Source organism: Spinacia oleracea, chromosome 4 (assembly GCF_020520425.1).
Source record: "Spinacia oleracea cultivar Varoflay chromosome 4, BTI_SOV_V1, whole genome shotgun sequence".
NCBI classification, from domain to species: Eukaryota; Viridiplantae; Streptophyta; class Magnoliopsida; order Caryophyllales; family Amaranthaceae; genus Spinacia; species Spinacia oleracea.
The window spans coordinates 93,526,025-93,541,132 of NC_079490.1; the positions used below are offsets into that span (position 1 = coordinate 93,526,025).

Here is a 15,108-nt window from a genome sequence, read left to right on the forward strand (position 1 = left end):
CAAGTTGATGACGCCTACGGGATGTATGATGCTTCCTCAAAAACCAATGATGGGATAGTGTATGCTCTCTATGGTTTTGGGATCGTGGGCTAGGCGGCTGAGGCACTCCATGCTCATTATGTCAGATGAACTTCCAGTGTCTATCAGGATACACTTCACTCTCATGTTGGAGATTTTGATCTCGACTACGAGGGGGTCATCATGTGGAGTGGCTACTCGTCCACCATCCGATTCACATATCTCTATCCGAGGAAATGGGTCCACAGGTGACTTCCCTGACAACATTACTTGACCTAGGCGGCGGGCATAGTCTTTTTGTCCCCTCATGGTGGGTCCTCCAGCGGCTGGCCCCCCGGATATGACGGCTACAAGTCCCCCTTCGATGTGATTTCGCTCTGTAGGTGAGACAGGTGACTTATTCTTTTTGTACTGGTTCTTCCCCGAGCCGTGAGCACTCCTTTGTAGGTAGTCTTTAGGTGTCCTTTGGAGGCCAGGCCGTATAGGGCTCTCTTCAAGCTTCTGCAGTTCTTGGTATCATGCCCTATATCTTCGTGGAACTGGAAATACAACTTAGGGTCTTGACTCTCAGCAGGAGACTTCATGGGGAAAGGTCGTTCAAGATCAAACCTAATCCCGACGTCCACCAGTATCGTGAGGAGGTCCGTGTTGTACTCGAAATATTCTCTTTCTTGTGGACGTTCTCTCTTGTGTCCAGGAGAGTTGGTATCCTGCTCTTTCGAAAGAGCCCAAGTACCATTTACTCTTGGGGCTTTTCGGTCTGTCTTGCCTTTCTTTCCTGAGGAATCTGTTGCCTCACCAGTCTTTCCATCTTTGGACGCGCTGCATATTTCTGTTGCGTGGATAAATGCTCCAGCCTCGTCCAATACTTCAGCCATAGTCCGAACGCTCTTCATAACCAAATCAAACTTTAATGATCCTTTCTTAAGTCTCCTAATAAAATTATCGAAGGAGACGTCGTCGGGAAGATATGGGATCTGTCCAGCCTCTAGATTGAAGCGCTTCACATAGATTCTTAGTGACTCATCTTTTCCTTGTTGAATGCGTCCCAAATGCATGCCTGTTTTCCTTTCTTCCTTGTGTGCCATGAACCTGGTGGAGAACAGGGTTTGTAATTCGTTGAAAGAGGCAATTGATCCCGGGGCAATCGTTCGAACCATTTGGACGCCACTCCTTTAAGGGTAGCAGGAAAGTATTTGTAACAGGTGGCTTCATTAGTTCCTTGAACATACATGTGGTGACGGTATGCAACTAGGTGCATATCTGGGTCGGTGGTACCGTCATAGTCTTTAATGGTAGGAGTTTTGACTTTAGGTTCTTTCGGGGGGTTCATTATGTCCTCAGAAAAGGGGGTGCTCATGTGCCTCAACGTCATGTTATTAAACCCTTGTTGGATGTGATAGGTTGGTTCACGACGGCTGGAGACCATACGGGGGCGCATGCTCACTCTGTTAGGCGTCATCTGGGTCTGCCCTCGAACAGGGGGGTAAAATGGAGGATCGATCTTCCATTACTGGGGTGGATCCGGTGTCTGATAGTTCAGATTCAGCTTCATAGTGTTCCTGACGTCTCGAGGAGGGCCGCAAGATGGCCGGTGGGTTTCCCTTGGAAGGTGGCCGCGTAGCCTGCTCTCGCCGCGACAGAAAGGCTTGATGGCCACGGTCAATCTCCGAGCGTTCTGCCACAGGACTGGCTCCACGGCTGGCTTGTGGACGGGAGCTTTCCCCTGCTCTCTATACGTTGGATCTAAGTGGCATTCTGTTTATCCGATTGACACCCAGACTGAGGGGCCTCTGCGGGGCCGTCCTCTTAGTGTTGTAGATTAACATGTTCCTTCGTATTTCATCCTGCAACGTGGTACTCATCTGCTGTTGAAAGGTTTGATTCATTTGATGTTGGAATCCTGCTAGGATCTCGCGCAGCAATCCCACCGAGATTGGCAAGTCCAAATTCTCATCCAGCACGGAGTCTCGAACACTGGGGCTTAGGTGGCCGCCCGGTGGAGGTGCTTCCAGGACTGGTTCTTTCTCTACCACCACTTCGGCCTCCTGCACTCGGCGTGGTGTGTTTCCGGCATTTGCGACTCTATTGGCTTCTTCTATATGGCGTTGACTCCTTTCGCGGGGCCGTCTCTCCTCTCCACCATTATACTCTCCTTCAGATTGCGGCTCGGCCATGATACTATACCTCCCCACAGACGGCGCCAAACGTTGTGGGATCTTTTACGGTGATGACGTGTCACGCGTTCCTCGTAGGTATCAAGTATGAGCTGGCACAATCCTCTGGCAACCTGCAAAACAAGAATATTCCCGTAGGAATATTCCCGCCGGTGCTTTAGTAAGTATAAGCTAGAGAGAGACGTAATTTGTAGAAAGAAGGCAGAGCAAAGATAGTTTCAGGTTGGTGGGAATGAATTCATTGCCCCCCTTGCCTTGGGATCTAAGCTATTTATAGGGCTAGGGGTTCTTGAGAATTGATCCACAACCCTAACCTGATGATTGAGTGTTTTCCTAGATTAGGACATGTGTCTAATTAGTAATAGATCTGATTAGACCTGCTTGGCTCTTTGCATGTTTGGGCTTCTCTGCAAGCTCTGGGCTTCTCTGCAAGCTCTGGGCTTTTGGACATGTTTGGACCAGGATTTCTCAATGGGGTTAGTATGTGTTGCAGAGATCCATGAAATGATCTTTGTCTTCTTATGTTGACCTTTGTAGCAATGCCAGGTGGCAGTCTACTATTTCTGGCCACATCACATTTAATAGCTTTTCGGGAATTAGTTCGGAAAAACATAATTATACGATTAAACTTTGAATCGTGAAATCGTATATCGTATATCGTATTGCGTATATTCGTAAGCTAGGCGAGACAAATAATCGTATCGTACGACATTGGATCGTCAAGTACGAAACGATAAATAAATTGTCGAAGGATAATTTAATCGTAATACGAAAGCAACCCACTAGCCGGAGCGCACAAGCGCAAGGCCCATGGGCGCAGCGTGCATGGCAATGCAGCGCTGGCCCATAAGCCTCGCTACTGTGTGGCGCGCGCGGACAAGGCACAAAGCAAGCAGCAGCTCGCGGCCCGCGTTGCTGTGCGCGCATAAAGCCCCTCGTGGGCTTGCTGGCCGGCCAATGGCCTTAGGCCTTGGTCGGTTGGCTTGCTTACTATCTAGGTTATTTTAATAACCTAAACTTATGTTTTTCTAGCACAGAATTCAGATTACACACAACCTTAGGAGGAAAGAGAAACCCTAATTCTCTCTTTGCCTCCATGAATGTGTTCTTCCCAAAAAGCAAAAACTCTTGAGTGATTGTCTAAGCTACGATTATCAAGACGGATCTGAACATGTCGGTGAACCAAGTAGAGGAACGACAAGTGGAGTTCTTTGTTCGTGTTCGTTGATACTATACTCGGGAAAACACGCTTTAAATGTAAGTATGCTTAAACTGTGCTTTATACATGTTTCCTGACTTTGGGGATGTTCCGCACATGTTATGTATGTTTAACTGTATTCCCATAAAGTGGTATCAGAGCCTTGTGTATTCAAAGAATTTTTAGCATGATTGTATTGTTTTTGCTGTTGTCGAAAATTTTGGAATTTTGTTGATTTTTTCGGAATTATTATGAATTATTGGATTAATTGCGTAATAGGTTCTGAAATAAAAAATATTCGTATTTTCGACTTTTCTGACCCTAATCTGATCGAAAACGATTTTCTAAGATCAACTCATGAGAACGGAATTGCAAAAACAGGCCTCGAAGTTGTGTTTTTTTGGCGTTTTTGTTAATTTTCAAGTTACAATTAATAAATTCGGAAAGTTTCTCAATTAATTGGTCAACCTAAACTACTCGGAATCGATTGAATTTTTGACACAATGTTGCTGGGTATATTATTGAATGATGGTAAAAATGTCAGCTATTTTCGATAAGTATAAACCCTAATTCTGCTTTCCCCAAATTCGTACATTTTAGATCGCTAATTGATTTTGGATCTAGTAATTTAGTTAATTGGGAAAGGGAATATAATTTCATGGACAATGGCGAATTTTAAAAATTATTGGATTAAAATTTTGAATAGTTTCGTTAATTTTAATCGACACTTAAACCAAATGGATTAAAAATCTGAAATTTAAATGTTTAAAGCGATTTAAAGTTTTAGATTTGATTATTTAAAAGTTCAAATTTTCAGTTGAAATTATTCGTTCTTAAAATTTGAATAATGTTAGCCTTGATTTAAAAATTTAACGAAATTGGATTGTTGTTAAATTAACTAAATCGTAAAAATCGTTATTTTTCAAAAATAAAAATCGTAACTTTTTGTGAAAAATAACTTAAATGCAAACGTCCGTGATTTTTTTTTTTTAATTAAGTTGGTCCGTAGTACAAACCAAAGGCACGAACACAAGGGTGGGGTGGACGTGTGGCTCGTCGAGCCACGCGGGCAGCCACATCTGTGCCGAGCCGCAGCGACGCGGGTAACAGCAAGCGTGTTGGGTGCCGCTCGCGCTGGGCGAGGAAAGGGCGAGCAAGACAGGCGCCTTTGCGAGAGCTGCGAGCAAGCAAGGCACCTTGCCTTGCCCAGCGTCGAGCATACAGCACACAGGGGCAGCGCATGGCTGCAGGTAGCCAGGTACGTGGGGCGCTGGCTGCGGGTAGGAATGGCAATAGATCGGACTCGGGTCGAATGTAGTAAACTCCATATCCGATCCATTTAAAATTCAGACTCCAAAATTACATCCATATCCAAATCCATTTACAATTCGGACTCTAAAATTTCATCCATATCCATATCCATATCCATTTAAAATTCGGACTCCAAAATTGCATCCATATCCAAATCCAAATCTATATCCATATCTAAATCTGAATCATGCGTTAACTTTACTTACATAGAACTTGTATTTTTCTAATTTTAAACTAATTTTAGAAATCCTATTTCTCATTTACCAAAATGTACTGAGTTTCTAATAAATTAATAAATTACAAATGTATGCGCTTTAATCAAATATATTGCATTAAATTGGGAACTTCCTTTAAAAAAAGTTATGTACGAAAAATAATATATTTTGAAATAATTTCAGGTCGTATTTGCACTCGGATTCGGATTCGGGTCGGAGTCTCTGCAGACTCCATATCCGATCCATATCCATTCAGATTCGATGTTTTTAATCGGATTCGGATTCAGACTTTTTTTCTCGGATTCGGATCGGAGTTTTTTATTCGGATCGGGTCGGACTCGGTTCGGATTCGGATGTAATTGCCATCCCTAGCTGCGGGGGCATGGGCTTTGCTCGTGTGTCTCGTAGGCCATAGCGTGCATTATTGGGCTGGGCACAAGCTTAGCCCGCACTTGCACTCGAACAAAATTTTTTTTGTTTCGTTGGGCTTGACTTTTATGTTTGCATTAAAATGGGCTAACGGGATAATTAAAAATTATTTTATTTAACTTGGACCGGGCCGCGAGTTTAATTTAATATTTAAATAATTAATTATCCGGAATAATTATTGGTTTGAGTGGGAGCCACTAAATGAAATTAAAATGAAATAATTATTTTAATTATTTTTCGTAGGTCGCATTATTTTAATTAAATTCAATTTTAATTAGAATAAAGTCTAAGGATTAATAATTTGGAAATTGATTAATCTTTTAGGACGCGTTTATGTGAACGTGAATTTTAATTAATTCACGTAAATACTTGCATAATTATATGGGCCATTCGTTTTAGCATACGAATGGGTGAATGCATAGAATGTATATTTTATGTAATGCAGGTACTCCAAGTGACTAGTATGGCCATTCTAGGATAGTTAATTAGGGTCTGCGAACCGTTTTATCTTTGAATGTAAAGTTCTAAATATGGTCTGCGAACCATGGAAATTTTGATGTAATTTTATTATTTCAAGTATTTCTAGTTTAGAACTTTAAGTTAGCATTGAATGAAGATTCAAGACGATGCCAAGCTAACAAGATGGTGAAGAAGATTGGATGCTTCAAGACAAGAGTTTTGGGCCATACTAGTTCACCAATTTTATTTAATTTTTTATATATTGAATGAATGAATATTATGCATGAATGCGTTGTTTGTATGACTCGATTAGATTTAGTTCACTAAATAATCGAACCAACATAGAACAACTAGGTCCAAAGTAATATTGAGTTCAAAAGTTGCCTTCCAAATCAAGCACTTACAAAAATCTAAGGATCTAACGTAGTAGGTTTACGCCAAAGCGAGGTGCTATATTAGTTGACTTAGATGGTAAGGCGTCCCAAAGGAGCACGTTGATTTTGGTTTCAACTCAAACAACAATGGCATTATGTTGTGGCAATGGGATAAATTATGGTATTAATTTATTAACCAAGAGTAATTTGGAGATTACTAGCAATAGGTTTTGCTTACCTAGAATCTTAAAATACTTAAGACCTGCCAAAGCTGCTTAAGGATTTAGGACTTTTAGGGTCTTGCAATCGTTTCATTCATTTTGGACCATGTTTTATTTTTGCATGAATGAAATATTTAATAGCTTTGATGATTGCATGAATGCTTTTATTTCAAGTTATTAAAGTATGATAAATGTTTTCTTTGCTAGTTAATTTTGTAGAATCGTAAATCTTCAACTTTATTGCGTTCGGACAATAGAACTGCGATATTTCCTCAATCGATTGGTAACTAATTTTGAGAGCAATTCTCAAAGAAAAGGAGAATGAGAGCGTATCTTGAATGTTATTTTCTTATAATGATCTTCATGGTTGCTTTCAAACTGAAATTTGAATGGTAGACCAATTGGACCTCATATATTCAGAATACTGGGTAGTTTTGGAATAATGAAGTATTGAGTTAAAGACTCATGTATAACCAATGGTTAACAACCAATTTTCTTTTGATTCGATAAATGAAATAGACTCATTGGATGTTGTCATTCAAAGTGAATAAAAGAAAGGGACTTTGTAAGCATAGCAAAGTAAGAAGATCAAGCAAAGAGTAAAATCTTTTGGACTATAAGAAAACGTGCTAGAAAGGATAGGAAAGGGGAACAAAAGAAATGAATTTAGATATTCTATTTCTACCTTGAGGTTTATGTTAAAGAGAAACGACTTAGCAAATAAACTCCCATGGTATTATATTACCGCTTGAGGTTCTAACGCTTGTTAAGAACTCAAATTCCGGGAGCTAAGTCTGGTTATTGACCTACAAGTGGGAAATGAAGCAAAGTTGTGCTACATTAATTGTAGGGTCATCATGTTTGTTTTAAAGCCCTTGTAAAGGCTGGAACTTAATGGTATTATGTTCCATTAATCATCATAATCAATTTCTGTTTGGACAACAGAAGGACTCACATTCAAAGTAAACAAAAAAACATTCGTTGAATGTTTATTTGAATGAAATGGTCATTTAAGGGTTGAGTCATATGATTGATTAATAATCAAACGAATCTCTTCACACTCAAACTTCAGAAGGTTCAAATAAAATACTTTGATTTGTGTTCCACATATCTTTGGAAATGTCATACGACCATATCAACAAGACAACATTCCAAGATTCCATGGCATGGATTTCTGAAAGTTGGTTAATTTAAGACACGTGGGTCTTGCTTGTTGAACATGACATATAAATGGACTATTGTTAGAAGTTTCTAGACAATAAAGTTCATGGGCCAAAGATGGATTTTATGACTTACCTATTTCACAAGAATTTGAGAAAATAGGGCTATAGTTACTCAACGTGAAATATGTGAAATGCTTCAATGCGATTCACAAAAGGGTATAAAATCAACTTGGCAAGAATTTTGGAACATCTAGGCTGGGTCAAAGTGATGTTTGCATGAGCCAAGAAAGATTATCTAGATTGTTTATATGGAATTATGACAATCGAAGCTCCATAAGAATATGGTATGTCCAAATGGAGAAATCGGAATCTATTCGATTAACGATAATCACGACTATTTTCCTATACAGTTTCTAAATGATACTCTCAAGTGATTATCACACTAAACAAAGTTGTGAAAGCTAAGGACAAGATGTCATAAGGATTGAACTTCGGTTCAGTACATCTTTTCAGTACATATATATATCTAGGGTTGTCAAACCCAGTGGGAGTTAGTGTTTACATCAAACAAACTCAAGAATAGATATATGTTTCTTTATGAGCGACTCATAGAAATAAAAGGTATTGATTCTACCACAAATCTGAGAACATATGGTTGTTGCTCTAGGTAATGTCTTTTAGGAAACCATCATATTCCAAAAAGGCAAGTGGGAGAAAATGACCTCGAAGTGACCTCAAAAGGACTTCGAGTCAAGCAACAAACAAATGTAGGATACTTAGGAGTCTTTGGAAAAGCTCCGTACTTAGAAGCGTTTGGAAGAGCTTCAGGAAGACTTTAGAAGTGCTTCAAGAGAATCCTAATACTCAAAGGACTTGAGTAATGTCTTTATAGACACTAAAGTTTGAGGTTCAATACCTAGGTAAATCGTATAAGGAATAGAATTCAACCAAGATAGATACATAGATATCTCGAGGAATGAAAACTATGAAGACTTTGGAAGTGCTTCAAAACATACGACTTACAGGTTAGCTACGACGAATTAAAATTCCCAAGTATGGTTTGAGGCCATCAGAAACATTATTATGGTTCGAGGCCATATAAAATTGTTTGAGGCCATTTTATCCAAAGTACATTCATCTTAAAGAATCAAATCTATGATTTGGTTAATTTGCATAAAGGGTTTACTCCCATTAGTTGCAAACATGTTTTCTAATGATAGAACGTTGATTTGCATAAAGGGTTCACTCCCATTAGTTGCAAACATGTTTTCTAAGCATACAACGTTGATTTTCATAAAGGGTTCACTCCCATTGGTTTCAAACATGTTTTCAAAACATACAAAGATGATATTGTATACACATACAAAAGAAAAGCTAGATTGGTGGTTAAAGATTATAAACAACTTCACGGTGTTGATAATGTTGAAATCTTTTTCACCAAGTCGGAATGCTTGAACTATTTTGGATAAATCTAGCAATCATTGCATATGGAAATATGGCAATTGGAAAACGAAACACCTTCCTCTATTGGACTTGTGGAAAGGAATTATGTACATCACACAATGTAAAAGTTTTGGATGCTAGATAAAATAGCAAGCTTAAGAAATCTATTCGTAGATTAAAGCATGCAAGTGGGAATTGGACCATATTTTTCAACAAGGCTATTGAGCAATAATAGATTTATGAAAACATGGATCATCTTGTAGATGATGAGTTTAGTGGGAGCTAAGTCAAGTTTATTGGTTCTACATATGAGATACATATCTCTCTATTGAAAATGACATTCAAATTCTAATTGGTTAGATTTGAAAGTATTTGTCAATATTAGAACCATGGCGAAACTTAGAACATATTGGGTTAAAGATCTATTGGATAGGATCTAAAGCGTTGTTTGGTTTCTGTAAAACCAATTACTAAATCAAACACAATTTAGAGACTCAAAAGAGACTCTCAACCCATATGAGTAAGTGTAAGTAATGAATGCTTTAACTAAGTATAAATCTAGGCTATTATCACTAAAGTTAAACATGAAGGACCTTGAAGAGGTGCCTTCACCTTATATCACATGGCAATGCCAAGATTTTAGCAAGATTCAGTATCTCTTGAAACAGAATAAAGCTAAAAGTTACATGGATAGATTTTAAAATGCGAATGGTTTTTGCATTACAATCAATCATGTATGATGTGATATATAGATCGCCAAGATAACTCGTGAACATTGGATCGTGACGAGTTTATACCAATCTCTATTGATCTAGATCAAAGATCATTAGAACCATATCAAGGACATCTAATACATTTGGATATGTACGATGAGCACTTGATAAGAGGAAGTAAAGATGAACTAAAGTTTTGATGCTACATGCATTTGCCTAAGAAAAAGTTGAATCTTGTTGTTAGACAAACAACAAACATACACGGTCAATTAGGCGTCGTGATTAAAAGGTGGTAACATAGGTTCTAAACCATATGTGATGCATGGGAAACTGAATCAATGATTAGTTTCCAAGTTCTCAGTTGAAAGATGTATCTCCCACATCTCTGTGAACTGGTTGGAGTATTCCAAAAGGATGAAATCATTTGCAATTCTACATAATTGAAATGAATTCATCATTGCCTAAGAAGCAATGAAAGGGAATTGTTTCTAGTGGGACTTCTTCAATGAACTCAGGTTGATCACAAGTCTGCTATCTGAATAATTTTCTATTTTGAATATGAGAATCATTCTAACAGCAATGAAAGACTAGATCATTCTATAAACATAATTAAAGATCTTTTCATCTTACATCGAAAGGCTTTCGATAGAAAGGATTCTAAGAATATCAAAGTATGATAAACTAAACCACTACATTGAATGAGACACAACATTCATATGCAGAAATGGAATCAAGTTTGAGTTCCACGAATGTTTTAAGTATTGGGTGAAAGGCCTATATCTGTAAAACATTAAATGCTTGATTTTGGGTTAGAGGCCCACAAATTGGTAAGGATTTGGTTTAAACATTTATCATTTATGAAATTACATTTCATAGATCATTTAATCTTGGTTTAGTATTAAATGATGAAGCCCAAGTGATTCAAAACATTCAAATGGGATGTCAAGATGGATTCTTCGACAAAGAAACACCCATAAGTGAACTTGAATATTGAAATCACAAAAGGATCCCTAATCCAGGTCATTGAAATGTTGGACAACCAATGACTAATGAAGATTAGATTGCAAGTTGATTTATAGTTTTGTTTCTTGAACTAGATGGACTGGATGGTACTTATTGGATCTTGTATCGGATTGACCATGAGGACACTTTAAGAGATTAAATTCATGTCATAAGTAGTTCTCATTAATGGTGATTAGAACCATTCCTCAGAACATGAGTGATTATGTCTGCTCGTTTGAGAATTAGTTTGCTTTGATACTAGCTAAACATCGCACCGTAAAAGGAGGCTATAAAAGCAGTTATTGGGCGTACTATGAATCAAAGTGAATGTTCATAGATTGCAAGAATGGATTGTCCTCCTATCTTTGATAGGATATGGTGTTGTTGTGTAACAAGGCCTCTCGGAGAGTTAGATACTTTGAAAATGCATGGTCGTGCTGAGAATGGTTAAGGCTTAACCTTTTGTACGTAAAAGTTTAACAGTTGAGCTCTGTAATCCGAGAAACACTTCTGGACCTAATAAGGATGGCTTGGATCTTATCTTATGTTCAGCAAGTAAAAATAAGAGACAAAGGAATGTGAATGCACACTTGTCTGAATGACAAGTGGGAGACTGAAGGAAATATGTCCTTCACCCAAGGTGCATTAGTCTAATACCAAGGTTCAGATTAATTACGAATAATTAATTCAGTAAGATCAAGTGATCGGAACAGCTAGCTGGAGCAATGCTTTTGATCAGTGGGTTCTAATCTATATTAGGCTCACAGATTACTCTTGAATGAACCTATAAGGTCACACCAATGGCATGTAACAGATCACCGGATTAAATGAATCAGAAATTCATTTAATAGATTTTTGGGAAATTAGTTCGGAAAAACATAATTATACGATTAAACATTGAATCGTAAAATCGTAAATCGTATTGCGTATATTCGTAAGCTAGGCGAGACGAATAATTGTATCGTACGACATTGGATCGTCAAGTACGAAACGATAAATAAATTGTCGAAGGATAATTTAATCATAATACGAAAGCAACCCACGAGCCGGAGCGCACAAGCGCAAGGCCCATGGGCGCAACGTGCATGGCAATGCAGCGCTGACCCATAAGCCTCGCTGCTGTGTGGCGTGCGCGGACAAGGCACAAAGCAAGCAGCAGCTTGCGGCCCGCGTTGCTGTGCGCGCATAAATCCCCTCGTGGGCTTGCTAGCCGATCAATGGCCTGAGGCCTTGGTCAGTTGGCTTGCTTACTATCTAGGTTATTTTAATAACCTGAACTTATGTTTTTCTAGCACACAATTCAGATTACACACAACCTTAGGAGAAAAGAGAAACCCTAATTCCCTCTTTGCCTCCATGAATGTGTTCTTCCCAAAAAGCAAAAACTCTTGAGTGATTGTCTAAGCTACGATTATCAAGACGGATCTGAACATGTCGGTGAACCAAGTAGAGGAGCGACAAGTGGAGTTCTTTGTTTGTGTTCGTTGATACTATACTCGGGAAAACACGCTTCAAATGTAAGTATGCTTAAATTGTGCTTTATACATGTTTCCTGGCTTTGGGGATGTTTCGCACATGTTATGTATGTTTAACTGTATTCCCCTACAATAACAAATACAGAAAAGCATCACAATAGAAAATAAAGGGTGCAAGAATGTAAAGATTATACATCACAACCTAGAATGGACTAGGTGTAAACCAAATTGAATGAATTGTAAAGGTGCAAAATTGAAAGGTGCAATACTTAAAGCAAGAAATATTAGCAATGTAAGCATAAAGAATAGAAATTGCAATAATATAACTTGTATGAATGATGTAGGAAATCCAAACGAGAAACACCTGTTCAAGTATGACTTGGCTCCTCATGGATTCAACTTTTGAAATAATCAAACCTTAAAATGAGGTTGTTCATTAAAAAGTATCATCAATTTCGTATTTGAACATTGAAATAGAAATTGATTATTGAATATGGAACTTGAATATTGAACTTGAATATTGAAATTAGGAGGCTTGGTTCTAAAGATTAGACCTTTTCATGCTACAAGACTCCATCTTTAATATGCTCCATTACTTGAAATTGGTTCTAGTTTAAAGAGAAATTGTTCCCATTCAAACGTCATTGAACTTTGGATATTGAAATTGCATTTTGAACATGAAACTTAATGGTTCATGGGTTCTAGTTTGAAGAAGGGTTTGCACTTCTTCAAACATCATTGAACTTGTATAAAGTTAAGGTCTTTTAAAGATTTGCATAATGATAGTTGTAAGGAACACTTTCAAGAATGAAATACTCAACTTACTAATCATGTTTTATTGGAAACAGCTTAAAAATTGTAAATTTATACTTAAAAATGGAGTATGGAAGATCATTTAAGGGGGATTCAAGCATGAAACCCCTTAATGGTTACTCCTTTTATACAAATCCTAGTTTACATGACTTATCCACCCACTAAACATTATTAGATTAATAGAAAAGCTTGAAGATTAAAGCATAACAATTAGAAATATTGAGATTTAGGGACTCAGATTACCTAGTTTGGCTAGGGTGGTGCTTCCAAGATGTTTTCTTAATTGCTTAAATGCTTAAAATTTGTAGAGTTTAGGAAGATTGAATTCTTGGAGAGAATTGTATTGCGGGGAGTGATTTTTACATTACGACGTTATTGTTGCTGTTTGATTTCCCCACCCCCCCTCATTTATGTAAAAATGGGGGTTTTATAGGAACACAACTGGAAAAAGCCAAACTGGCCTGCCCCTGGCGCGACGCTAGATGCCAAAGGAAGGACCATGACACCGTCCTTTCGGGCGCGTTGGTAGTTGTACCATTATACTTTTGGACTTTAGCGAAAAGGTGGTTTGCTTGGAGAATAAATTTTGAATTTTTACGACTTGAATGCGTCGTTTTCGAGATTTTTGTACATTCAGAACTCGGTTTTACGGGTCGGGGCCCGAGATGCTCGGTTTTGTGGGTCGGCGCCCGAATTTGGACACCTTTTGGCATTCTGATTGGAAATAGGCTTCGGAGACCAATGGTGGTACCCGTTTTGAGATTTTATGTTTGGATTTCAGAATTGTATCTTTGGAATTGAATTTGTGCCTAGTTCCGGGATGGGAACGAACTTGGGAATTGAATTTTGGATGATTAGACTTGGAATAAATTCATTGTATTTTAGCAATAGGGACTTCCACTCGGAGTTGCATCAACCTTTGAAACTAGGATAATGGTTTCGTGATCGTCCCTAAGGGGAGACACAAATTATGTGTCTACATGATCCCCCACTTTGACAGAGCATTCGGTAAGGAAAGCGCAAGTCAAAAATTTCAAAATGGGATGGAGAACGATCAAGATGTTCTGCAATCAAGACCATTCTTTGTACGTCGGTACCTGCATAAAATAAGTGTTAGAAGAAAGACAGTACAGTCTGCCTCTGGACTGGCTTGATGACTCGGATCTTGTACGACTTGAACTTTTCCGAACATTGCTTGACATCGAAAATTTTGAATTTTTAATTTTGAATACCCTGGGTTGAGTCTGTTGGGTGCTTGAACTTTCTTGAAGTGCCACTTGAGGCTTACTTGAGTTAATCCATTTCTTTGGCTTGGGCATCTTCAAACGTCTTGCAAGGATATTTGATGAGGTCTCTCCACAGATCGTTCTCCCCATACAACCCTTGTCTGAACGCCTCGATCGCAGTTGGGACGTCACATTCTGGAACTGTCACCTTCTCTCTGATGAAGAGCTATGTAATCCTTCAAGGGTTCGTCAGGCCGTTGGACCACACGGTATGGATCGCTTGTTTGCTTCTCTAACCCTCTGCTGCTGGAAAATTTCTAGTTGAACATGTTGTCGAGATGGGCAAAGGAAGCGATGCATCCGTTTGGAAAGCTGGTTAACCACTTCAGGGAGGGTCCGATTAACGTCGAACTGAAGCCTTTGCACAAACTGGATTCCCTCATGTGCTTGGGGACTGGGATCGTTATCATGCGCTGCTTGTAGATTAATATATGTTCTCTGGGGTCGGTGGTTCCATCATACATGGGCATATTGGGTAGGCTGAACCGCTTCGGGATGTGGATGGCATCGATGGGGTCAGCATATGGTGAGTTAGCATGACTATCCAGGCTGGCTTCTTTGATTGGCGTGGGTACTCCGGGAATTTTGTTTATTATGGTCATGATTTGTTGGAGCTGATGGTTGGTGTTTTCGCAGATGCTGTTGAGCACCGGAACGAGGGGGCTGAACATTTCGGGAAGGCTAGCTTGAATATGTTGATAGTAGGTATTTTGTGGATACATGTTATGAGGTTGATGGGGGTGAACTGCGGCACGACTTGTTGCATGATGGGAGATGTCCCCAGGGTAACATTGGTACCTGCCACATAAGG

The 15,108-nt window shown here is 38.8% G+C and overlaps 1 protein-coding gene across 1 annotated transcript; it reads right to left on the reverse strand.

Annotated features, from left to right (window-relative positions):
* Positions 1-36: 36 nt before the first annotated feature.
* On the reverse strand, positions 37-1,393 carry LOC110775966 (uncharacterized). The gene is made up of 3 exons (XM_056841984.1): positions 1,176-1,393; positions 568-1,110; positions 37-481 (listed from the first exon to the last, which is right to left on the reverse strand). Exons 1-3 carry the CDS (start codon positions 1,391-1,393, stop codon positions 37-39), a joined length of 1,206 nt encoding a protein of 401 aa, XP_056697962.1.
* Between the last annotated feature and the right edge of the window lie 13,715 nt (positions 1,394-15,108).

Coding starts and splice junctions, on each gene's coding strand:
- LOC110775966 (XM_056841984.1), bottom strand. CDS start 1,393: ATGACGTTGAGGCACATGAGCACCCCCTTTTCTGAGGACATAATGAAC. Junction 1,111..1,175: donor AAAGGAGTGGCGTCCAAATG/GTTCGAACGATT, acceptor GTTCTCCACCAG/GTTCATGGCACACAAGGAAG. Junction 482..567: donor GAGAGTCAAGACCCTAAGTT/GTATTTCCAGTT, acceptor TGGCCTCCAAAG/GACACCTAAAGACTACCTAC.